At 33.0% G+C, this 25,573-nt stretch overlaps 3 protein-coding genes and 1 long non-coding RNA gene across 7 annotated transcripts; 2 read left to right on the forward strand and 2 right to left on the reverse strand.

The window, feature by feature from the left end:
• Positions 1-296: 296 nt before the first annotated feature.
• Grasp65 (Golgi reassembly-stacking protein 2) lies at positions 297-8,840 on the reverse strand. Its single transcript, XM_074128058.1, has 7 exons — positions 8,508-8,840; positions 8,337-8,417; positions 7,104-7,307; positions 6,790-7,007; positions 6,343-6,490; positions 5,075-5,507; positions 297-2,951 (listed from the first exon to the last, which is right to left on the reverse strand). Exons 1-7 carry the CDS (start codon positions 8,568-8,570, stop codon positions 2,794-2,796), a joined length of 1,305 nt encoding a protein of 434 aa, XP_073984159.1. The 5' UTR covers positions 8,571-8,840; the 3' UTR covers positions 297-2,793.
• A 3,379-nt stretch (positions 8,841-12,219) lies between these two features.
• LOC141454152 (uncharacterized) lies at positions 12,220-16,171 on the forward strand. Its single transcript, XM_074128066.1, has 2 exons — positions 12,220-12,372; positions 15,779-16,171. Exons 1-2 carry the CDS (start codon positions 12,358-12,360, stop codon positions 16,115-16,117), a joined length of 354 nt encoding a protein of 117 aa, XP_073984167.1. The 5' UTR covers positions 12,220-12,357; the 3' UTR covers positions 16,118-16,171.
• Positions 16,172-17,167: 996 nt separating this feature from the next.
• On the reverse strand, positions 17,168-25,422 carry LOC141454153 (uncharacterized). Of its 4 annotated transcripts, none has more exons than XR_012458481.1 (4): positions 25,294-25,422; positions 24,963-25,208; positions 17,485-19,983; positions 17,168-17,343 (listed from the first exon to the last, which is right to left on the reverse strand). It is a non-coding gene; the product is annotated as an uncharacterized lncRNA (long non-coding RNA). The 4 variants fall into 4 exon arrangements; XR_012458480.1 differs by having other exon boundaries at positions 17,485-19,593; positions 19,677-19,983; positions 24,963-25,309; XR_012458479.1 differs by having other exon boundaries at positions 24,963-25,311.
• On the forward strand, positions 20,642-23,468 carry LOC141454150 (thymidine kinase, cytosolic-like). The gene is made up of 6 exons (XM_074128064.1): positions 20,642-20,780; positions 20,860-20,970; positions 21,231-21,343; positions 21,465-21,591; positions 22,473-22,685; positions 22,794-23,468. Exons 2-6 carry the CDS (start codon positions 20,938-20,940, stop codon positions 22,899-22,901), a joined length of 594 nt encoding a protein of 197 aa, XP_073984165.1. The 5' UTR covers positions 20,642-20,780; positions 20,860-20,937; the 3' UTR covers positions 22,902-23,468.
• Positions 25,423-25,573: the final 151 nt, after the last annotated feature.

A 25,573-nucleotide genomic window follows, 5' to 3' on the forward strand; every position in this document is an offset into this window, starting at 1 on the left:
ACATTAAGAAATGTGTAGGTTTTTCAGTTAATAAGCAAATAAGATTTATTTCAACCTCTAAAAAGAATAGAGAAACTGCTTCTGTTGTAAATCCTACTGAAGAAACTGTGTGTAAAACTGAAGAAAAAACAAAAAATTGGATAAGTTATGGATTCTCACATACTGATGAAAAAGAGGACCGTCTTATCATGCACACCATAATGTTTCTAGGTATATCATTAGTATTTGTATTTGGCGGATTTTTATTGGCTTATAGACCAGCAGATCTTGGAAGGGACTGGGCTCACAGGGAAGGATTCTTAGAATTGAGAAGGCGTGAGCAAGAAGGGCTACCTTTGGTGGACCCCAACTATTTACCTTTGGACCAACTAATTCTTCCAACTGATGAAGAGTTAGGCGATACAGAAATCATTATTTAATTACGAAGAATACAAAAGTAAGGATAAAGGTTTTTTGAAGTTCTTTGATGCATAATATAGAAGTAAATTGTGTGCAAATTCATAGCGGCATGTAAGGTTTTTCTTCACAAGTTTTAACTATTTAGTTCAAATGATATTGTTTCAACACTAAAATCGATATTTGTAAAAAAGTTATGTTGTAGTAAAAAAAAAAATTGTTTTCCAATTTTCGTATTGATCTTTACCCCTCAACTTCAAGATAATTTGAAATTAATAGCGACATACTTCGTTTCATTTTTTTTCTTGAAATAAAAAAGAAAATTATAATTATTTTGCATTTCAATCATTAGTCTTATTTCTTAAGTAGCACTTAGTAATTACAATTATGTTTGTAAATCATTCGTGACTTACTAGTGATAAATTTGGCTAAAACTTGAAACATTTTCTATACATTCTACCAACCAACCAGTTTGTTTAAAGTTCTCGGTCGTAATCTTCAGTTTTATTAAACTTGACTATATTTATTATTCTTTCGCTCACCTGTTCTTACTTCATTTTGTGCTTATATTCCTCCCAGAACTGAAACTTACCCTTACAGATGCTTTCCCCCAAGCTGCAAGCCTTTTAGAGTCTGCTGACCCCTTTAGATCTAATACAAGAAACCTCCCCTTTTCGTAAAGATTGACTAGTGAAGGTTTTTCCTACCAGTTACTTTTATGAATTTATTTTATGCACTGTACTTTTCTTTAGTCTCAAAATGACAAAAATCTCATTCGTAAGCTAGCATCGCAATTAATTTGGAAGGATATGGAAGGGATTAGCTATGCGGTTAGCGTATTGGATTCCCACGCGGAGGTCCCGGGTTCGAATCCAGCTGCTGGACCCTTAGATTTTCTCTTCTTAGGAGCTTCCTACAACTCACTGCCCGGTGATGGACAGTGTTGTTTGTAGAGAGAGAACACTGTCCAGAGGCCGGCAGTGAACTGAAAAAAGCTCCGGTCGCCAATAACCTTAGATGCTGATGCGCCTTAAATCATTAAAAAAAAAAAATTAGGATATTCAAAGCGATTCCTCCACTACTTGCCATAGTGTTTTAAGTTAACACGCCCTCTCTAAATAATGTTTTCATAGAAATCCCTAAGTTTTTTCAATGTCGTTGATTCGTCATTGTTGCAAAATGTTTCATACAAATGAGTTAGTAATTTCGCAGTAAAAGGTTGTCTTCCTTACAAAAATTGTTTATTTACTATAAGTTTTAATCACCAATTTTCAAGCGGGTCAACTTTCCTCAATACTTGATTAGTAATTGAGAACTTTTCAATAATATTTCTGAAACAAATTCATTAATTACAAGCCGTTTTCGATCTCGGATACTCCCAAAGTTCATGCTCATAACCACCAAACCTGTGAGTTTCAGAGTAAATTTCTTTTTCCGAGATGTTTGCTCAGCAAGTCATTTTTAACATTTCTTTTATAGCAAGAAGCGACTCAAAATACAATCTCTCAGGACAACCAGGTTGAGAATTGAACGATGGCCTTTTACTGAGTATATTGTTTCTTTATTAAGCCTTTACTAAGAGTCGAAATAATTTATATTTTCAATTATTCTGGAGGCAAAATTCAAACTCGCGTTTTGTTTGAAAGTCAAAATGACGCATTTAAAAAACTCTTAAAATTGAAGTATCTGAACATATTAGAAGGATGGCATGAACTCACAAGTTAGCTCATTGGATTCCCATAAGGGGATCTCGAGTTCTAATCCAGAAGCCATTGCATCCAATTGGCTCGTACATTGCATCTTCCTAGGAGCTTTCTATAGCTCACTGTCTGATGGTAGGTAGTGTCTGGTGTCTGTAATCAAAACTACGCATCACTGAAAAACTTTAAATCACTGAAAAAGGTAATTGGGTGCCAATGACCTTAGAAGTTATCGCTCCTTAATTTAAAAAAATATATCCTATTATGTGCTACCTGCTATTAATCACTAGAATGGGTTTAATAACTTTAATGTCCACTTAGGATAGAAATAGGTCGCAGAAATTTATCAAATATTAAACAAAAGTTATTGTGTAGCTTAAAATAATATAATAAATAAAATTTAGAAGGTTTACATTTCCAATGAATAATTCAAAATAATAGATGCGATGAAGAATTTATAATATTCTCTTTTCTTTAACCAACGATATTCAAACCATAAAGTTAACTATGCACTTACAGCTGTGTGCTACAATCAAAATTATAAAATAAAAATTTATTTAAGACTACTATATATTTACAAAGATTACATATGTCGGAAAAAACAAAAAGTTATTTTATAGAGATTAATAATTTTATATTTTAAAATAATTATAAGATGTATGTACAAATAACATGAATAGAAGCCATATATTAAAGATTAATGCGTTGCAGTAACAGTAATATTAGACTGTTGTTCATTTTGAATTGCTTCTATTGTATTAAACGGTAGAGACGCACTAACTGTTATTGGTGGCATTCCAGGGAGAGAAATAGGTGTTGTGACAGGCTGCGTTGCGAATGAAGTATCAATTATTCCTAAAACAAATTTATTTTCTTTTAATTGAGCTGAATCTTGCAACTAATATTAATCTCTCTGACTTTTAATTTATTTTACACACTTATAATGGTCCACTAAATGTGAATGAAGAAAAAATCTCAAAAAATGAGATGGGAGTTGGTTTCAAACATGTGGGAGTTAAATTTTATGAGGAACTGCTCAAAGGCGATCTCTGATACTTGGAAACTAATAGAATGAGGAATCTTATAGACATCATAAAAAAACGTTATGCAACTTGTACTGAATGACTTATTTAAAATTATTCTATTTTTTAAGACTAACTAATATCCATAGTACACAACATACGTTCAATCCCGCTTCAATAATTTTAAAAATTATTAAATTTTAGTTCTGGCAGCAAATTATGATCGTTGAGGTCATGAAAGTTTAATGAACTTCCTTTTAATAGCTTATGTTAATTAATTGGTTTGGAACAAAAGGAGCTGGCTGTATCACTTCAGATGGAATTTTTTGTTGATCTGGCTCCGACAGTAAAGGCTTGCTCTCAGGTTCTATATGACGTATAGGAATGCTAAGTTAATTCACTCCTTCCAATTCACCGAAGACCAGTAACAGCACAGGTCAGATGCAAAACATGTGAGCTACATATTTTAAGAAGAAAATTGATGCCGATGGGGATTTTTTTTTTTTTTTTTTTGTTTGTTTGTTGGCTTCCTGTCTGTGCAGATTAGCCAGGGATGTACAATGTATTATTTAATGGGATGTGTTCTGAGTACTATTGTTATTTTTGTTCTAGTTGCTGTTATGTTTTATGTTTTTATTTTAATTTTCAAAGTTTGATTTTGTTTTTGGTAATGAATTGGAAAATAGCCAGATACGTTTCGAATATTGGTTCTGTGAGGATGGTATGCAGGTTGGCAGGAAGTGGACATTTCGCTTTGATGACTGCATTCCACAGTTTGTCCCTATCATCCTGGTGACTATTGCAATCGAGGATCAGGTGGTTGGCGTCTATAATTGTATCAGAAGGGCAAGAGCAAATTGGAGGGACTGAAATTCCTATACGGCTGAGATGGTGGGGCGAGAAGTTATGGTTGAAGCGCAGTCGTATCAAAGTAGTAGTGAACTTTCTACGTTCTGCGAAGTCAGAGTACCACGGTTTTTTAGGTATTGTCGGCTGCAGTGAGGTGTAAAATTTACCTTTGGCATATTTTGATTTTTCGTAATCTATAGACCATGCCCTGTAGTAGGAACGTAGAAGTTCTTTATATCTGAAGGTAACAGTTTCTCGAGCTTTAGATTCTCCAGGCGTATTGCCTCTTTTGCCTTAGAGTCTGCAATTTCATTGCCAGTTATCCCTGAGTGGCCCCTAATCCATATCAATCGAACTGTCTTTCCGCTAAGACCCGCTCTCTTCAGGAGGTGGACAGTTTCGAGCACCGTGAAATCGGCTTTATGCCCGGGGCATTTAAGCTTGTTGAGCACACTCTTGCTATCAGAAAGTATGACAACTGTTTGTGCCTCTGTCGAGGCCACTAGATTTGCGCATTTATTGATGGCAGTGAGTTCAGCCGAAAAGACTGAGGCATGGCGGTGTAACTTATATAGTCTACTGAGGTTGGTTTGCGGGTCATACACTGAACATCCCACCCCTTCAGGGGATTAAGCATTAACAAAAAGAAAATTGTACATTCCCGCAAACCGATAGAGAGAGAGGACTAGGATCAGTAGAAATAGCTTGGATTTTGGCAGACACTTCAAGAGCATGACAGAATTTTTTCCAAAAATAAAAAAGGTAAAAAAATAAATTGAGCGCGACCTTTTGGAGCAAAGAAATAGGAATGAGTACGTAGAAAAATATTTACTAACATTCGTGAAAAATGGAGCCATATGTTGTTTTATAAAGTGAACTTAATCCAAATCTGTCATTAGGTTATATGTCTTAGAAAGGAAGGTACGAGGTAGAGCTAGAAGGGCGAATGTAGGATGTGGAACAAGGAACTCTGGGATGGTTCGAGAGCAAGCACTAAGAGCACAAACTGTACGGATGTGACTTAGATTGTTACCTGCCTCTCCCACTAAAAATTTCAATTATTTAAAAGTAACTGAATCTTAAAAAGCGAACATTTTTCACTCTCACCTGTTGATATAGGGATCGTAGTCTGCGGTATAGTTGGAATTACAGCTGAAGGAACTGCCTGTGGCGGTTGAGGAAACAAATGTTGTGTGGTTCCTATTTCCACTGGTGCCCTCCAAGTTTGAGCGTGTCCTTGCTGTATAACACCTGTATAACTTGGAATTACATTGCTTTGTTGGCCAACGTATGGTGACGGTTGTTGATTTCTGTTGCTTTGTGCTGGGGTAGTAACGTATTGTGAAGTTGTTGAAGTGTATTGAGGAGGCAACATGTTAATGACAGTTCTAGGTGTTTGCATTGGGTTGCTAGGGGTTGTATATTGTGGAACGGTTGTAGTTCCTCCTGCCATCGCTGGATGTGTTGGTACCCCAATGTTAGTGTTGTCAACAGAAAGAGATGCCATTTTATCTTCTAAAGGTGTATCTGTCATTGTTACCTAAAATCGATAAATTTTATGAAATAATTTTTCACTAAAAAGTTGTAAACAGAAAACATTAAAAGTAATGTCTTATTTTTTTCAGAGGGGTATTACAACTATCATATTACGCGTCATGATCAAAGGTGGAAAGCAATCAATACCCCTCTTCAAATGTAAATTACGATTCTTAGCACATTAAATGAAATCCAAGGACAAGACCAGGAACAGAACAAAGTGCCAGGGTTAGCCTCGCCTTTAACCGCTTAGCTACTATGACAACTTATTAGACAAAAATAATTTTACCAAATAAAAAGAAGAGGTAAAAATAAGACGCGCTGTTGAACGAACTGTTTATCTCTAGTTTTAGACCATGATTATCTTTACTCTGTATTATAACTGTGACAATATTGTCATATCTTCTGATTTTTTCATTTTTAAATTTTATTTGATCATTAGTTTCTTATTGAATTATATTAAATTCTTATATTCTTTAAACTATTTTTACAGATCTAAGTAATTTCACAGATTATATGCTCAAAGGAGTTCTGATTTAAGGACCAGTAAATTAAAACCCTTTTATTTAGGAGAGTTTTCTCTATTACAAATTTCTCATTTGAATTCTTTTAAAAGAAAGAATGACTGTTAACGGAGAATCCAGCCAAACTGAACTCTATAACCAAAAACCAAACACACCTCTATAGGCCTCGGCTTTAATATCTCGCACTATGGTTTCTTGCAATCGGATCTTTTTCTACATCTCAGTGATCACAAAAAAACAGTTACAAACGTACAGAAGTAACTAAGAAATCTTGAACCGAATTTTGATCAAGATTTTTAGAAATGTTATACTTACAGGAACAGGAACAAAAGGAGCTGGCTGCATCACTTCAGATGGAATTTTTTGTTGATCTTCTGGCTCCGACAGTAAAGGCTTGCTCTCAGGTTCTATATGACGTATAGGAATGCGGTGAAGGTATCCGTAACCAAAAGCGCATCCCAAACTAAAATTTGTAATTGTTCATTAAACAAACAAATAAAAAAATAATGACTTACTAATTTAACCATAATGCGCGAATCAACCAATCTAGATAAAATATAACATTCTTTCACAAGTATTAATTAGAAAGTAGACCAGAAAAGCTCTATCTAAAGCTCCAGCCATCAATTTGGGAGTGTTTTCTGTAATGACTGACTAGAACCGACAATATACTTATCTTCGTGCGCCAGGGGCTACAGATACTGAAGCGACGAAGCATTTTGATTATAATTTCAAATATTAAATTTAAAAACTGATACTTGCCTTCCCTCTCCAGGCCAACTTGAATTAGGAGTAATGGTTACCTCTCTGCAGCAATCTTGATCAATATTATAAACATATAATTTTAAACATCGACCTTCATGAGCTTCAATTAATGTAAATAAATCTTCACTTTCATGTAAAACAGAATCAGCGCCAATTATATAATCAGAAAATGGTTTTAAGCCAGCTAATTCAGCTGGAGAAGATGGATGGACTTCCTACAGAGTAAATTTACACGGAAAATTGTATATATGAACCAATTAAGTAAAACAAATTAAGAAAAAAAGTTAATCAGTATATCATTACTAACTGACCAATACGTGCCAGACGTTTTCATTAGCTCCTTCAAAAGAACAAAAACGTATGCTCACACCTAATAATCCTTGACCACCCCAAGAATTACTTGGAGTTATATTCACTTGTCTCACTGATTGAGTCTTACTGCTGTATACAGTCATTTTAAGTTCTTTGTCAGTTCCTGCTTTTAACAGTTCTTTTAAAGTATCATTATCCTGATCCTATAAAATTAAAGAATAATTCTGTTAATAAACTCATACCTTTTGCACAAGTCATTATTGTTCCAGTCATAAATGTTTCGTTCAAAAGCATATTATAAAAAAAGTTAACATATTAAACGGATGACATATCTAGAACCTGTAAGAAGTAAAAGGGAATTTGAAAATATATAATCAACACATGAATTACGAAAAAACAGGTGTGAAGAATCTAAACTCAGAATAGCGAACTTGGTTTTCTAGAATTAATTGTTTTCTGATTATCAATCATTATTAAAGATTTATAATGAGCGCGCTAATAAATACTGCGTTTTTTACGTCTCACTAATCATAATCCGTTTACGTTTCACCTAAAGCTCTTCACCATTTCTAAAAGTGAAATTTATTTTACTAGAGCCAACCTGACAGCTTCTAGTTATTAAGGACAAAAACACCTTTAACATAAAATTATAATATCGAGTACGGAACGATAAGAACACATAATGTAACGAAATTTGGCCCAGTAACATTTAAGTAAAAGTCATTATTGCATTCTAGTAGTCACTGCAATTAGTTAAAAAAACATTATGCAGAATCATTTTAAAAATTTTCGGAACCCAGCATATATGTACATCATTGTCATCATTATTTACATCTCTACTTATTTTATTAATTACAGAATCCGAGAGATGTGTTAAAAAGTTATTATATCAATAAACAGTGCAAGAATAAAAGTGGACAAGTTAAAGCATTAAATCCCGCGACTGTCATATTGAGTTTCCATATGTCTTCATTATTAATTGCTAATCTTCGACTCCAGATTGGAACTACTACGGCATTGAATTAGGAAATTCAAACTATCCTTAATGCAAGCTCTTTATCCACAAGTTTGGTCGACAGATATTCCTATAATTTATTAAATAGCATAGTCAGAAATAGATTATGATTCCACCTCTAGCTAAAGACTAGAACATCCCTACATACAGCCTTTTTTAGAATAACGTTGGGGAGGTAAAACTGCATATTACAAGCATGATATGAAAATATACTCACGAGTCGTGTATTATCAATTGCAACAATAAAGTCAAAGAAGGCTTCTAGCCCTGCTGCTTGCCCGGGTGATCTATCCTGGACCTATTATATTGAATAAACATTTTAATGACTTCAGAAAATAAATAATTATAGTATTTTATAATAATAATATAATATCTTTTACTATAGCACCTTCAATACATGATATCCTTCTGTTCCTCCTCCAGGTATTTGTATGCTTTGACTACTCCCCATTTCTTTAAAAATAAGTACTTCACTCAAACGAAATAAATTATGAAAAAACTATAAAGGCACTACATTTTACAGTCCAATTCTCTTTATATAATAGGCAATTCTCAAATGCCGTGTATTAACCCTTTAACATAGCTAGCAAGACGTTCTTGTTTGTTGCCTGGTTGGCTACGTATCACATTTGACAACAGCTGTTTCTTACTAACCTTTTAAAACCTCAATATATATTAAAACTTATGAATTTAAATAATTAGTGCCGGGAAAAACAGATCAAACCCCAAAATAATGTAAAAGGTGATAGATTGATTTTTTTTTTTTATAAACGAAGTGGTCACTAAACATTCATGATTGACTTTTGACTCTATTTGACACGTGTCCTAATCAGCTGATATCAAATACCATTTAAAAATAAATTTTTATTAATGAAAAACTATATTAATTTCTAAGGTACTTACGAGGGTCGTGCAAAGTCAGAGAGATAGCACTACTGGCGCGTATCGAGGTTATGTTTAGTTAGTAGCATCTCTTGGAAGAACATACACCAGATCGCTGAAGAAGTTTCAGCCAGATCGGTCTATTTCTTTGTGTTTGGCACTCGTTTGAATCGAGGAATTCGAGTGATTTTCAAAAAATGGACGAAAAAGAATTTCGTGTGTTGATTAAACACTACTTTATGAAAGGCAAAACGCCTCAGGAGACTAAAGAGAAGCTTGATAAACATTATGGTGACTCTGCACCTTCGATTAGAACAGTTTATAAGTGGTTTCAAAATTTTCGGAGTGGCCATATGGGCACAAGTGACGCTGAACGTTCTGGACGCCCTGTTGAGGTTACTACTCCAGAAATCATTGATAAAATCCATGATATGGTGATGAATGACAGAAGAGTGAAGGTGCGTGAGATTGCTAGTGCTGTGGGCATCTCGAATGAACGGGTACATAACATTTTGCATCAACATTTGGACATGACAAAGCTATCCGCAAGATGGGTGCCGCGATTGCTCACGCTTGACCAAAAACGAAATCGTTTGAAGTGTTGCAAGGACGGTTTGCAGCTGTTCCAGAAGAATCCGCAGGACTTTAAGCGTCGTTTCGTCACTGTGAATGAAACATGGATACATCACTACACTCCTGAGACCAAAGAACAATCTAAACAATGGGTTACCAAGGGGGAATCTACGCCAAAAAAGGCGAAGACCGTTCCTTCGGCCGGAAAGATTATGGCGACTGTCTTTTGGGATCCGCAAGGAATAATCCTTATCGACTATCTGGAAAAGGGTAAAACTATTACAGGTGCGTATTATTCATCGTTATCGGACCGTTTGAAAACCGAGCTGCAAGAAAAACGCCCACGATTGGCCCACAAAAAAGTCCTTTTCCATCACGACAACACACCAGCTCACACCTCAGCAGTTGTGGTCGCAAAATTAATGGAAATAGGGTTCCAACTCGTTTCACATCCCCCCTATTCTCCAGATTTGGCTCCCTCGGACTACTATTTGTTCCCCCAATATGAAGAAATGGCTGGCGGGAAAAAGATTTTATTCAAACGAGGAGGTGATTGCAGAAACGAATGGCTATTTTTCAGACTTGGACAAATCCTATTATTCGGAAGGGATCAACAAACTAGAGCAGCGTTGGACGAAGTGTATAAGCCTAAAAGGAGACTATGTTAAAAAATAAAAAAGGTTTACCCCAAAAAATTAAGTAGTTTTTATTTTTGCACGGACTTTTCAACGACCCTCGTATAGTAGGGATCTTATTTACTTTGGCACTGCCTCTAATTCGTTACCAGTTTTTCCACATTTCTCTTTTAAAGGCCTCAAGAGTCTAGAGGTCGTCAAACTCCATCAGTCAACAGCGTCAAATACCAATATAACGATTGAAATTTCTTTTGAGAGCCAAATTTTTTAAAATTAAGCCATATATGTAGGTACTAATTGTTATTCACTAATTAGGTTACTCTTAAGCTGGGCCTTAGCTAAAAACGTACTCAATCTGATTGAGGTGCGTTCGTTGATGCTAATTTCGTCTTTCTCCACTCGTTCATCCTCTTATGTCCAAACCATCTCAACATACTTTTCGCAATCCGCGACAACACATCTTTTACTTCTGTACGCTTCCTAAAATTAACTTAACTTCACATAAAGTTTTAAGTCTTAGTTAAACTAGAGATACTTCGACTAAAACTTGATAGACGTAACACCAATATTATTTATTGATAAAATGAAATTTTGACGTACCCATGAAATTAAATCATGACAATGACTGATCAACACTAATGTAATAACGTCCTTGCATCTGTTTCACCTATTTCCGACTCAGAACTCAAGAGTTAAAATTAAATCCCTTAGAAAATGATCCTTTGTTAGTTCATTAACATAATTATCGTTTTCTTACGCGGTCGCACACTTTTTTCTACTCTTAGTGAGAAACAATGTCATATACTTCATCGGAATATATAATATTCCTTCTACTGCTTCATTTTACATGAACTTTTCGAAGCATTATCCATCCCCCACTTTCGAAGACCTTGTCTCAAGCAGTAAAAGTGGTGCGGGTGACAGCAAGAACAAGTGGTCCGGGTACCGAGAGAGAATTACCCTCGTCTAACGCCACATCTTCAAAATAGACTCGCCCACGCCGTAAAACGACTTGTACTCATGGCCCACGAAGTTTCAATCACACTATACATTGCCCGCTAAGTGATATTTTGTGGAAGAGCCACATTCAAGTGGCCAAAGAGCTGTATTTGGCCGTTAACCGCGATTTGGGATATGACGACTGCGCTGGACTAAGGATATGAGAGGCAAAATCAGTGCCAGATCTGGTTGTATTAGATAATAATCTTAACATTAAGCCCATTGTTATTAAAGAATTCAAACTTATAGCAGGTATGGAATTTATCATACAGATTTTACGTGTTGGAGGTGAACCAAGCAAAACAAGAATGTTTCGTTTGCTTCGCACTTCAAGAATTTGTGTTGCAGTCACATATCACCAGAACTGTGAGTCTAGTGACTTAAGACTTCCATGCAAAAGAAAAGCTTCCTCTCTTCTAGTAGCCCATAAAGTGGAACTTCTGTTTTTAACTGCAGGTTATATATTTCAGAGCTTCTTAAGGGGTTATCCTAAAAATTGTCTCCACTTCTCCTACATTTATAAGTATGGCTTAATGGTAATCATAATTCGGGATCTCTCTATGTTTGCATATCTTGTAGACTGAGCTCTTTTCTGCCTGTTCATCACCCGTGTTGACTCCTCTGTTTTAGGTAATGATTTAATGGAAAGAAGTATGTTTCGAACCATTGAGGTTTCTGAATCTATTTCGTGATACCATAAAGAGTGCAAATATCAATTTTGCTTTTAGAAGACACAATACTTTTGTCTTTTTAAAATTAACCCCGCCAAACTATTGAACTGTGCCCTGTGAGTTGCCTAAGTCAATAATAAACCGAAACTTCAAGTAGGAAATAACTCATATTATTACATCAGTAGTGATGCATTAATGAGTCATCAAATACTGTATACGTATCTAATTATAGGACATTAAAAATAATCAAAACAATGAACTTATTTGAAGTATAATTATTTTGTTAAACAAATTGAGGCCACCGGAAAGTCCTCGTCAAAAAAAAAGGAAAAGACAAACAAAAATACAGACAGCGGTTTTCCCCTCCAAACATCTACTGACTACCTGCTATTTGTTTTACATATACATATAATAACATAGTTATTCCTTCATTTTTCACAGGTGTATTATTAGTCCGTATCTTCTATTTCAACAAGAGATGATAGTATCATGCGTAAGTCAATCTATTTTCAAATTAATGAAGCAGTAAATATTTAATTCAACAATTTTGTTTATCTAGTATTAATATCGTAAAGTAGGCTTTTTTTGACACTTAACTGGTATAAGAAGAAGTATTAGCGCTAACCAAATTTTCTATATTTTCCACGGAAATGTAAATTTTAGAGCTTCGGGGATTTAAAAGTATTTTAGAAGTTCAAACTATAGTGAGATGTATTGTACAATTATACGTAAAGGCCCAGTCCGAAAACACAGTGAGTAAATGTACCTATTAATGGTTTCCATTAGAAGCATAACTTTTTGAATTAAACGGTCAAAGCTTGTTTAAAATATTTCTAGTTAAACTTATTTAAGGGTTTTGGGGACAGGAGATGTAGGCTTTATTTTAATTTTGCAGCCAAATTAAAGCATTTTTTACCAATTAGATTAAATTCAGTAGTTTTTTTTTTTATTTAAGGCGCGTTATCTATCATTGGCGCCTGGAGGTTTTTTTTTTCTCTGCACTGCCAGCTCCGGCGAGGGTTCTCTTGTTACAGAGAACATTGTCCAGCACCGAAAAGTGAGCTGTAAGAGGCTCCAAGAATGAGAAAATCATTTTTGAGTAAGCAGTTAAATTCCAACCTGGAATTTCCGCATGAAAATCCAATGTTTTAACCACTCAGCTAATCCCTTCCTTTCAGAAGTGTTATATTTATTGATAATGTTATTTCAACAAAACTGAACATTTTTTCAGTTCTTTTTTTTTTTGTCCGAACTTCTTTTTTCTTTCAGAATTTTTAAGCCATTTCAGCAAAAGTTGGCCAGCTCGCAATTTTGGTCTTCTAAATTTCCTGTCCTTTTCACTTTCTAAACTTTTTTTTAAAGGTTTACCTCTTTTTAACACAAAAAAAAATAAAAACAAATATATCAGAATCAAACTACTTGCGATTTTTTCATTATTGAATTATGTTATGCATACCCTCCAAAGACACTATACACATACAGACACAAATTAGAACAATTTGTGCTAATTAAACAAAACCAATTTTTTGGAATAAGGGGACCTCAAAAAAGACATCTCCTGTAAAAATTTGAAATCACATCAAAGATCGATTGGAACTATGTTCAAGCCAAAACGGGCCGAAATAAACCATCAGCGGTCACAAACGGTGGCAAGCTATGAATGTTCGCGACAACGTGCAGCCGAATAATCTTCTCGGAGCAAACACATCACCTACTTCCATTAATCACTGATATATTTGGTTATCAAATACATACTAATTTCTTTTAAATTAATAAAATGTAAAAAAGAATTCAAAGGCACATAATTAACTCGACAAAGAGTTAATTAATGCAGTTTGCTTAAAACTGTGATAACTTTTTTACTATTCTCATTACTTAAATGATTTAATTTTTTCATGTGCCCTATAGTAAATTTCAATTAATATATTTTTTTCGCAAATAAAATGAGCATTCCAATACTTTATATCTTTAGATCTAAAGATTGAATTTTTCTTTCAATCCATTAATTATATGATTAATACAAAGAGTATCGAATTGACTTTTACAATGATGAAATACCTATGTATGAACTATCAATTCTTCTTTTTTCTCCACCTTGAACACACCTTAAATCCTTAAATACTTTAAATCTAAAATCTTTAGAAAAATTAATGAAGAATTATTAAGGAAAAAGAAGCACCTTGAAAGTAATAATAAGTAATTTTATCTGATGACTAATCTCAACATTCTTTTCTGTACATTTTAATAGTTAAATAACTAAATCACTATTATTAGTAAGATAGGTGATGACATGCATTACTTTCAAATTAATACATTTCTAAAGATTGTTTTTGGTACATACTCTTACTCGACTCACTGTACGATCAACTGCTGGACTTTTATATCTTTTGCAGGAAGTAACAGCGTGGAATGTGTTAACAGAAAACAAAATCAGTCATCATTTTTCTTTCAATCCATTAATTATATGGTTAATACAAAGAGTATCGAATTGACTTTTTCAATTATGAAATACCTGTGTATTAAATATCATTTCTTCTATTTCCGCCACGATCACCTTTACTGCTTCAAGTGCATATATCAAATTGACAAAAATTTATTTTCTGTGGAATTAGAGAATAGTGTTCCTAATTATTCTTTTTTACTTCTACGATTACTTTTCGAAGCACGAGGATTTTTTCCAATTATTGAAATTTAATTTCAGGAAATGGCTCTAATTTCTTTCCCTAAAGTTAATATCTGTGGTCACAAATCCTAAAGTTTTTTGAAATATTTTTCTGGGAATTTATTTTTGATGAGCTTTTAAGGATCAAAATGCTTAGTTTTGAAATTTGAAAAGAATGTTGTAAAATCTGTACAAGTTCAACGGAAAAAGAGAAGATTGGAAGTTCTCACAACCTGATTAGACAAAATCATAAATGTTGCTCCAAAACTTGTAAGCAGTACAAGCATCCACCTAAAAGTAAGGTTTGCACATTTCGTTGGGCTTTAAGCTAATTAATAAGTTATAGTGGGAATAATTGCCTGTTGAGAAAGTTATACACGAGTAAGTTTACGCTAGATTTTATTTCTGTTGAAAATATCGCTGTTTTGCGAAACACTGTTCATAATCTTTCATTATTTTTATATATTACAACGTTAACAGTAGAGAACATATTCGGTCTACATAGGTCAAAAATCTGGTGTGAAAAATCACTCGATCACTCCTAAAACAATTTGCGTAATTAAATTTTATTGAAATTAAGAATTCATTACTAAAAAGAGTTATTCAAGTTCACTATTGAAAAAAAGTTACATCACAGCTCCAAAAACACTTAATTGATTTAACTTAATCCAATTTTTACCATTTAGGCAATCGATAAATTCAGAATGGATGAAATTCCAAAAGCAGTCAAAAATAAATACGCCTTGCGGATAAAAGAAGTAACACGAAATTGTCTAATCATCAATCTTTCCAATCAACATCATCAATTGGTGTTTCATGTAATGCCATCCAAAAAAGACTTTATATTTTGAATATGTTATTTAGATGGGATTACTAGCAGTATCAAAGCAAGCGGTAGAACTCGTCTAGTCCATATAGTACTGCAAAAAAGTTTTTGTTTTAACATTTTAGTTGTTCAATAGAACTGTAATGTAGAAACTGGTAAAAGTATCGGCATACCTAGTGTCAAAAATTCTGGTATCCTAAATAACGTCTTAACCCACTCTGCTGAGGCGTTAATAGAATAGGACTTTGCGTAAAAGATTACCTTGATACATGCGTAATATCAAAACACTCGTTCTAGATACCTCCATGAAAATTTTGAAAGATACATTCTTCTCATTTCAAATTCTAACTTTGAAAATATTTGGTACACATTTTTATCATCTTGAAAGCTTTTCAATTCTTTTTCTTCCAGATGATGCTAATTGGTATTTCATTTCTGGTCGTTACCGAAGGAAGTCCATATGTAAGCGGTGTAATATCTAGATTTGAAAAAGAAAATATGAGAAAAGGTTCGCAGCATTTCACAGATGTAGATGGTGGTAATGAAAGAGTATGGCATTATGAAAGTAATGAACAACTAGGTAGTACCAGTCATCAAAGGAATACCCATAGGAGACCAAATGAACAAAGATTTGGAACTAATACTGAATCCCATAGCGACTTTACGCATCAACATTCTTCACATAATTCTCATCACAGAGATGATTCATATTTTTTAAATGATGATGATGAAAGACCTCACTGGGTCTAAAAATTATTCATGTTTTTATTTAGTTAAATGTTAATAAATTATTTTATAATATGATCACTTTCTATTTAATCCCCTCATTCACCCTTAAGGTTTTAGCTATGTAACGAGAGAAGAAGTTAAATAAATCGAATGAGATTGTATAAGGAATAAAAGAATGGTTATTATTCCCTCGAGTGAACTATATGTATAAGTAATTATGACTTAGAGATTCCCCATTACTAAGAAAATTGAAAAGCTGGAGTGAGCTCTCCGATCCCTGAATTACATTTCTAAAATATACCTTCCTCCGTTTCATCAAAACCACTCTCCATTTCTACGAATGCAGCAATCAACGCTTTTTAGACACATATCACCAGAGCAAGTATCTCAGCCTGACAATAGGATTCTATCTATACACCTGACTTTTACCTATCCAAAACCACTGCTTTACATAAATTAGTAATACGAACGTTTAAATTGGTAGTTCTCTTGCTTAGTTGAAATACAGTATCAATGAAATACACAGTATGAATACAGTATCAATCCGCCGGGATCCTTTAAGGATAGCAAAAAATAAATAAATAAAATACAAAAACTGAAAAAGTGACTAAACCATTTCAACCTAAAGGAAATAAATCAACAGTTTCTGATAATGTGAAAGAAAAGCGAATTTAAGAGGTATTTGAATCTGTGGCAATAAGCTTTTTAAAAACTAATTATAGGGATTGAAAATGAACAACGTATCATTTTTTATTAACAGAATATTAACTCTGATGGCAGAGTAAAATGTATCACTTTGAATTAAATACGTGTAATTTGACAATAAATAACAATGTAAAATTTTCTTCTCAAGTTTACTTCAACTGTAATATATTTTTATAAATAAATATTAAGGTACACTAGAATATCATTATTACAAGATCGAAAACTAAATGAATACATGTACAATAAAATAAATACATGTACAAAAATTTAAGAGAGCATCTAATTATCCTGTTCCTTATATTTGGATGTCAAATATTTTTGCTGCTCAAGCATATAAATGTTATGTCTCTTCCTCATCTGTTGCTGTTCTATATCTCTCAGTACACCTTCTCGCATTTTGTTTCTATCATTTTCTTGTTTATAATGTACGTACCCAATTATTGTTGCACTTGCTGCCGCTGAAGTAGTAAATACAACTTTGGATGTTAATGACATTTCATGTAACATTCATGCACTTTTGCGCTTAGTGATATTTCTGAAATCTAATGAAACCCAATAAAAACTATCATTAGGATACAGAGAATACTTCAAATAGAAAAAGAAGATTAAGCTATGGAGTTCTAAACTAAAACATACTAATACATTGTACTTATACTTAAAGACTGTCCATATTTGTAATATACCTTCTCAACCAGAATAACTGGTTTTATCGACTACTCTTAATTCATATTTAAATATCTAATCCAGTTTTAGCAAGGTTGCACTTTATGAATCCTAACTGTAACCTAAGTACCTAAAATATGTATCATATCAGATAAGCCAGGTTATAATAGTTTCTCGGAGGTTATCTCGTGTTTACTATTGTCACTTATCTCAGTAAATTATTATTTTTCGACTAGTCAGCATACTGCTTAGTTTTTAATTTAATTTTTGACGAAAAAAGCTGAAAAATAAATTCGTAACCATAAACATCACAAAAAAAATTGTGTAAGTAATCAGTTTTTTATTTGTAAGTACATTAGGTCATACTTATTTATAAAGATATGAAGAAATGAAGTACAAATATCTAAAAACAATGGAATAACGGAAATTAAAAATAAGTTTAATATTGTCCTAATCTTGGCAAATTTTTCTAGACTTAACCCTAACAGCTCTTTATCTGCAAGAACACATACACTCAATGAGGAAAAATGTTTTAAGTGGGAATAAATTAAATCGTCAATAGCTCTGAGTTTACGGGACTGGCGTTCTTCAAGGCCCATTTTCAAAGATTCTAATAGGGCGGCCAAAGGCCTACGCTACCGTGGCCCAATGGATCTATTGTGGCTTCCATGACTCTTGAGTTCACCCTCCAGACCAGTCCGTTGAATCAGACTCTTAATTCTAAAGAGCGGCTCCTGGATATTTTCGAACCTTAGAAACGGACGGTATGTTTAGCCTCAAGAACCGCCGATACCAGGTGATTCTGTTTGGTATACCGATGGTTCTAAGAAAATGCATTGGATCTTGTATTCATTGCGAAGGCCGTCAATCCACATTAAGGTGAGCCTAGGCATCCATGCTACAGTTTTCCAAGCGGGGATTGTGGCAATTACTTATAGTTCCAATGAGATCGTACATCGAAATCTCTATGTCAGAAAAATTGTTATTTGCCCGATTTTCAGGGAGGCAGTTAAAGCTATTAGTGCTTTCTAAGTTTCCAGGGTGTAAGGAACTACTCCAGCTGAACTTAGAAGCTCCCACGGCGTTAAGGTGGCTCCAATGCGGTGAGCATTGGTCTTGCTTATGCACTCTTGAGTTATTTACTATTATCATTTTGAAACAAATATAAATTTTAGTAGTTATTTGCGGACGTCGAGCATGAACTTTACAGTTACAAATCCAAGCTCATAATCACTCTCAAAACCCGTCTCTTCCCTGTCCAAATATCCAAAGATTTTTATTGGTTTATGTATATATATTACTTTAAGGCGCGTCAACATCTGTCATTGGAGCCCAGGGCTTCTTACAGCTCATTTTTCGGTCATAGACATTGTTATCTTGTAACATAAGCCAGTGAGCTGTAAGAAACTCTTAGGAAGGTAAAAAAAAAACTAAAGCCTAGCAGCTGGATCTGTATTCTAGTAATTAAATTAAGACAAATTATAGTAAAATGCCATAAAAATAAATATTTTTGTTTTTTTATTTCTGATTCATTTACGAATACATAAAAGTGTGTGTATATGTATTTTAGGATGGGACCATCTAAAACAGTTTTATCAACCCCTAGTCAAAATGAATCATCAAGTTCAGAGCTTGCCACACCGAGAAGATCTGTTATGGTTAATAGACTTAAATTTGATAATGTCATTGAAAGGCCACGAAGTCACCTCCTTTTAAAAGAATGCCATCTTAAAAGACTGAAATTATTAAAAAAAGAATTAGATTATCTCCAAGAAACTGCTTGGCAATATCACCCTATAGAAACTTATATTGGTCATTGAAAATTATTCCAGTACACTTATACTTTGTAAAACTAAAATAATGCAAATATATTTCAAACGTTTTAAACTTTATTTGATTTTATTTTATTTTTAAATCCGCTGTTACAACCATCTTTTGTGAGGTTTTTATTAAAACAAAAATCATCTCAACCTTTAATAAAATTGGTTCTTTTTTTATTTTTTTTAGTTTATTTATATTGCACAGATTTCAATTTGAAAATTGAAATGAATAATAAGATCCTCCAATACGGTTGATGGACCAAACAACATGCCTAACGCAGGAGGTTTATGAAGTATAAATTGATTAATCTAAGGAAAATGAACAAACAAATATCTTAAGCATTAATAAATAAATTTCACATGTGAAGTTGTGAAACAAATAAAATAATTACCAAAAAACATTCTGCTTAATCTATTACTAGTATTCGATCTGAATAAATACTCAAATTTATTGCAGATAAAGTTTTGGAGTTATTTGAGAAATGTTGATAGAAGTGTAGAAACATTAGAGATTTCTTTTACCACGGTTTTGGACGGTGATTGGAATTACATAGTATTATTATTATTTTACATGAACTAATGAGATTGCTATTATTTCTTTTGGAAAGATTTCTTATCTTTGCTCCTTGTGGGCTAATTGTATTCTTCTGAGAAATTTCCTCCTATTTATGTAGCGGTTTTCCTTCTGAGAAATCCCACCTATTAATTAATTTTATTAGTGCAGCTTTATGTATATATTTTTTCTTTAAAATCTATTCTAGCTATCATTATCTTTTTTTCATCCAATATTTTCAGATTTTTTGTATTTTATTTTTTTTTTTTTTTTTTTTTTTTTTTTTTGGCGCATCAACAGCTGAGGTCATTAGCGCCCGGAGCTTTTTCCAGTGCACTGCCGGCCTCCGGACAGTGTTCTCTCGTTACAGACAACACTGTCCATCACCGGACAGTGAGCTGTAAGAAGCTCCTAGGAAGAGAAAATCTAAGGGTCAGCTGCTGGATTCGAACCCGGGACCTCCGCGTGGGAGTCCAGTATGCTAACCTCATAGCTAATCCCTTCCCTTTTTTGTATTTTATTATTGGAATTTCCAATACAATGAAATTTTTAATGGATAGCAATAAATTCTAATTTCCCTGAGTTGACAAATAAATTAAGAAATAAGTAGGTAAGAATTTTGGAAGTGAAATCTGTAAATGACTGGTTGTCTTGGATTTTACCAATTGGAACTGTTTTTATTTGTTGAACGTTTCCATATTATATTAAAATAATATAAACAAGGTTTTATTTATTAGAGTATCTGACAAATTACTTCTTTTTTTTTAAGAAATTATACTATAAATCAAATTGGAAAACATTAAACTTGAAAAAAAAATTACCTCAACAAAAAATCTGTGAAGTTGTATTTTAAATTGCATTCCCAAGCAGTGCGTACTTGTTTATCATCCATCTGATACATATGCTGGTTGTGGTTATAATAGTTATGTAAACAAAAGATAAGGTAAAATAAAAGCTTTTCTCCGATTAAAATAATTTAAGTTTCTTTTTTGTTTGAATTTTTCACAGTTTTGTGACTTCAGGTTTTATAGACTGCATGCAGAAACGAGGACTTAGATATTCACCTGAATTAGTTAATATAAAGATAGTACTAATGCAGCATGGATAAGGTTCATACAAAAGGCAAATTAGAAGTAAGTTCCTAACTCATTTTATATGAGCATGCGAATTGTTTTGTCAGAAATTATTGCTCTAATTCCTGCGCCACTTCAAGTCTAGAATAATTTTACATTAATTTCTTTCTATCCCCGCCGTTACATACTGACCGCACTTTTTTTTTTTTTTTTTTATAAGTCCAAATAAGTTCATTTTTGCTAGTTATAGACTTTCTTCAATTAACAAATTCCGATTTACTTTTGTTGTGTTAATTATAAGGCACTATACTTTTTGTTAGGTTATTTTAGGACCAGTTTTTTCTGGTAAAACCTCAGAACTTATTAGAAGAATACAGAGATATTACTTTGCAGGATTTCGTACTCTAGTAATTCGTTTTACTACTAATGATGAGTGAGTAATTGCTTTGCATAAAAAGAATCAAAAATATTTTTTAAATGCATAAACAATTTAGTAATATTACATTTAGTAATATCTTCATAAACAAATTGATTAAAATAATGTTTTATTTCAGCTATTTTGTGGATTCATTAGTTACACATGATGGCTACAAACTAGAAGCTATATTTACATCATCCTTGTTAGCAGTTCAAAATTTCGCTGCAGAATTTGATGTTATAGGAATTGATGAAGCTCATTACGTAAGTCTTAATTTTTATTATTTCTTTTAGTTGTAAAAGGGGGAAACTATTTCTGCTGTAATTTAAATTTTTGAAACTTCGGAAGATGGATAAGTTTGTTGTCATACATATATTGGTGGGTTTGCACAGAGACAATTAAATATTTTTTAATCAATGTAAATTAGCGCACAACCCGTTTAAAAAAGGGACTTCTTTACGTTTACTTTAATTTTCTTCTATAAAATAGGACTAGTTGATGGGAAGACAAAACAAAAAATAAGAGTATTTGTTCTGGTTATGGATTTTGATAAATGTTGAGTTGAAAATATTTTGGTGAGGATTGGCGATGAGGTATTACAATTTTTGCTAGTTCGGATTGACTACTTGCTATAAAATGGGAACTTTTTCATTTGAAAGTATTATTTCTTATCTTGCCATATAATTAATTCATTGAGAGCAAGTAAAATTGCACGTTTGTAGAGTTATTAATTAATTATAATTATGGTTTAATGTTCCTAAAAAAAGTTTTGGTTAACAAAGTCATACAAAATTAAACTAATTATTTTTTTGTTGCTCTTAATACTTTGTCTTGCAAAGAATACACACGTTTGCCGAAATGAAGGTGATAAACATATAAAAACGGAAATCATCTTATCAGTGACCAACAAAAACAGCTAATTTTGTCAGATTTTACAATATTGGAGCTTCTCCATCCCTAAGAAGCGCAACAATTTAACAATATATCAGACTTTCTTCTAGCTGTTTTGCTTATAAAATTCGTTTTTTGATACTTATGGTTTGTAGACTATAGAAACGTTTTGAAATAGAAACTTTTATAGGAATTAGTTTAAGACAACAAAATTTGTATGCTCTATGTCGGTACCAATTCGCGTTTTCTTTAGTTTACAGATTTAATAGAATTTTGTTCAGATGCAAGTGACAATGGAAAGAAGGTGATAGTTGCAGCGTTAGATAGTGATTATGAACGTCAAGGATATCCTCATGTGCTTGGGCTTGTTCCGATGGCTGAAAATGTAAATAAGCTTCTTGCGATTTGTGTTTCATGTTTCCAAGACGCTCCTTTCTCAAGAAAAATACAACATAATACTTCTGAGGTTAATATTAGTAAAACAGTCTGTCAACAATAATATGTATATAAAATGTTAGTAGCTTTACTAACATTAAATTAAATTTGTAAACTGATGAATTTTTCAATGTTGCAGGCCCGGAAGAACGTTGTAATGTCTGTTTGTGAAGATTGTTTCTTTCTGCCTTCGCCTACCATCAGAAATAAATCAATCCTAGAAAAATTCATTCCTATTAAAACTTAGCCGCCACTTAAATGTAACTTGAATATCTTACGAGTTTCAAATTTTAGAAGCTGGCGCAAACGGAATAAAAAAAAAAACTGAAGTAAAAATTAATCATAATGGCAATGATTTTGATTAATACAAAGTTCGATTCTTTTTATTTCATCAATTCTGATCGTTATCGGATTTTTACTATCTCTTTCAGAGATTGGTTCGACATATTTATATAGAGATACTTTACTTCTACTTATGAAGGCGCCTTGCTATCTCACCTACTTTTTTTTATGTCTTTCTTACTATCCAGTTAGATAGATGAAGTGATGCGTGACAAATGTTTTATCATTGGAAATGAAATTTCTTTACAGATCAATCAATCTCAGATAGTGTTTAAAAAAAATCTGAAACGGTTGGAATGAAAAAAAAAAAAATATGTTGATATAATGTTTTATATATTTAATAAGTACATAAACTAAAAAGATAATAGCATTTTCCTAAAAGTATTATACTTTTCCTTAATTTTAAATAACAATTGTATAACGAAGTTTGTAAATTATATCTTTTCAGGAAAAATAAATTTCTTTAGTTGAAGGTATTTTTTTTTTTCAAAAAAAACAAACACTTATTTTTTCAAGTTGGGCTTAACTTCTGCCTACCAATTAGGTCGTGATTGGGGCGAAGTACACCCTTACTATTAACATTTTTTCTAACAAAAGTAGCTAAATTCGTTCTGGGGATGGACCACTTACCAATCCATGCTTCAATAAACACTAGACCAACCCCGCTCCTTAATTTTTGCCATGTAACGTTTGGTTCTAATATTATTGAAACTTACAAAAAATTATTAAAATCTGAATGTACGTTGCACAAAATGGTTACAATTATTTCTTATTCGACTAAATATATAAATTATATTTTTACGTGAATTTAAAAGCTTCTCCTTCCAGACCTAAAGGGATGCCTTATTAAACATTAAGACTTACTGCACCTAAATATGTACAGTAAAAGCTCCTTATTCGCGTTTTCACTATTCGCGGATTAAAAAAATGCGACCCAATTCCTATATTCGCGGAAGTACACTATGATAATAAAAGGATTCCAATAGGTATCCAACCCAATATCCTTTGTAAATGCCGTCAAATGGACTAATAAAAAAAGTAAAATAGATCTTAGTATTACAACTTTGCCTAAAGTATGTTGTTAAATGATATCGCCGAGGACTTTGACATAAGCCGCGATCGGTGTTTTTGAGAATGTAAACGCACAGAATGAAAGCAATTGTTCGTGATCCAGCAATAGAAAAAATGGAAGTGGCGTTGTCATGGATCGAAGACCGCATCCAAAAAAAAGGGTGCCCCTGAGTGGTCCAATGGTCCGGGAGAAGGCAAAGTATCTTTACGCTCATTTTAAAGAACCTGATGGTAGTTGTAGTGGCAAGTTCAAACTTTGACTGCAAACAAAAGCTTTTAAAAACTGCCAAGCAAGAGAAAATTACAAAATTCTTCAAACCATTGCCTAAGCCTTAAGATAATTAATCAAAATGTTCAAAAACTTCAATTAAATTGATTTTTTTATATATTAGTTTTTTTTATTTTGTCAGCTAGGAACGTATCCCCTATAATCCCATATAAATTACCATTCCGTATTCACGGTTTCTGTATTCGCGGCATATTTATGGAACATATACCCCGCGAATAAAGAGCTTTTACTGTATGTCTCTTTCGGCAGTAGTTTTTTTAAAAAAAATTTAAAAGGGAGATAACGCGGATAACAGTTTTTAATCTTGTTTCTTCCGTTTTTTCAATTTATTTTTACGGAGACATTATACAGGGGAAACAGAGCATCTTAACTTCAAACCTTTGGTTATAACTCGGCAGCGTAACGCAGTCCATTGTTCCAGTTGTTTTTTTTTTGTGATAGACTTAACCATGTAATGGCTTACTCGATTATTCTATACGGATTAAGGGCACGGCATTGACTCTAAAAGGTCATAAACATGAAATCTGTTTCGTATTAATGAGCCATCTTCTCTGGAAGCTATCTGATCCCTATGATGTATCATTACATGATATTCTAAGTACTTACCAGGTCCGTAATTTTCAAAATTCTGCCGTATAGATTTCTTGGTAATTTGTTACAGAGACCCTTTAGTTTGAACAAGTTCTTTTGTTTCTTCTTTCAAAATAGGCGTGATTTAATCAGTAGTCCAGTCTTCAAGCACTTCTTTTAGTAGTGTAGTGCCTTCTAACGATAAAAACAGTAGGCGCTTTGGAGGGAGACATTTCTTGGCAGTTAAAACTTAAAGGCAATGATGAATGCTGTTAAACTCTACTGTACGACATAAATTAAAAATATTAATTTTTAAATTAAAAATAGTAAATTTTTTGTAACACCACTATAGTTGTATTAACTTTACCCCTTAAAGTGAAATCCCCTAAAATGAAAATAAGCTTGTGAGTTGATGGATGTGAGTGAGTGGATAGATGATCGGGAATGGCAATAAGGCAATAGCGCATAGTCCTTAGCATATTTCATTCGCTGGAAGGTTATATTTAAGTATGAAGGTTTTGTTCAACAGGGGCTTATCACGAAAAAAAAACAGACTAAAAAGGAGGAATAATCTTGAAATGAAGTAAGTACACAGCCTAGTGTCAGTAATTAATGAAGATACTGCAACGGAGTTTTTTGTATTCTAT

This window comes from Rhodnius prolixus, unplaced genomic scaffold, assembly GCF_049639745.1.
Source record: "Rhodnius prolixus isolate KJV_2025 unplaced genomic scaffold, Rpr scaffold_9, whole genome shotgun sequence".
Taxonomy (NCBI): domain Eukaryota; kingdom Metazoa; phylum Arthropoda; class Insecta; order Hemiptera; family Reduviidae; genus Rhodnius; species Rhodnius prolixus.

Excerpts from the sequence above, each read along its gene's own strand:
- Grasp65 (XM_074128058.1), bottom strand. The coding sequence starts at position 8,570 with ATGGGGAGTAGTCAAAGCATACAAATACCTGGAGGAGGAACAGAAGGA. Across the intron at positions 8,418-8,507 it reads AAGGATATCATGTATTGAAG|GTCCAGGATAGATCACCCGG; the intron begins GTGCTATAGTAA and ends TCAATATAATAG. Across the intron at positions 7,008-7,103 it reads AAAACGTCTGGCACGTATTG|GAAGTCCATCCATCTTCTCC; the intron begins GTCAGTTAGTAA and ends TTTACTCTGTAG.
- LOC141454150 (XM_074128064.1), top strand. The coding sequence starts at position 20,938 with ATGGATAAGGTTCATACAAAAGGCAAATTAGAA. Across the intron at positions 20,971-21,230 it reads ATACAAAAGGCAAATTAGAA|GTTATTTTAGGACCAGTTTT; the intron begins GTAAGTTCCTAA and ends ACTTTTTGTTAG. Across the intron at positions 22,686-22,793 it reads TACAACATAATACTTCTGAG|GCCCGGAAGAACGTTGTAAT; the intron begins GTTAATATTAGT and ends TCAATGTTGCAG.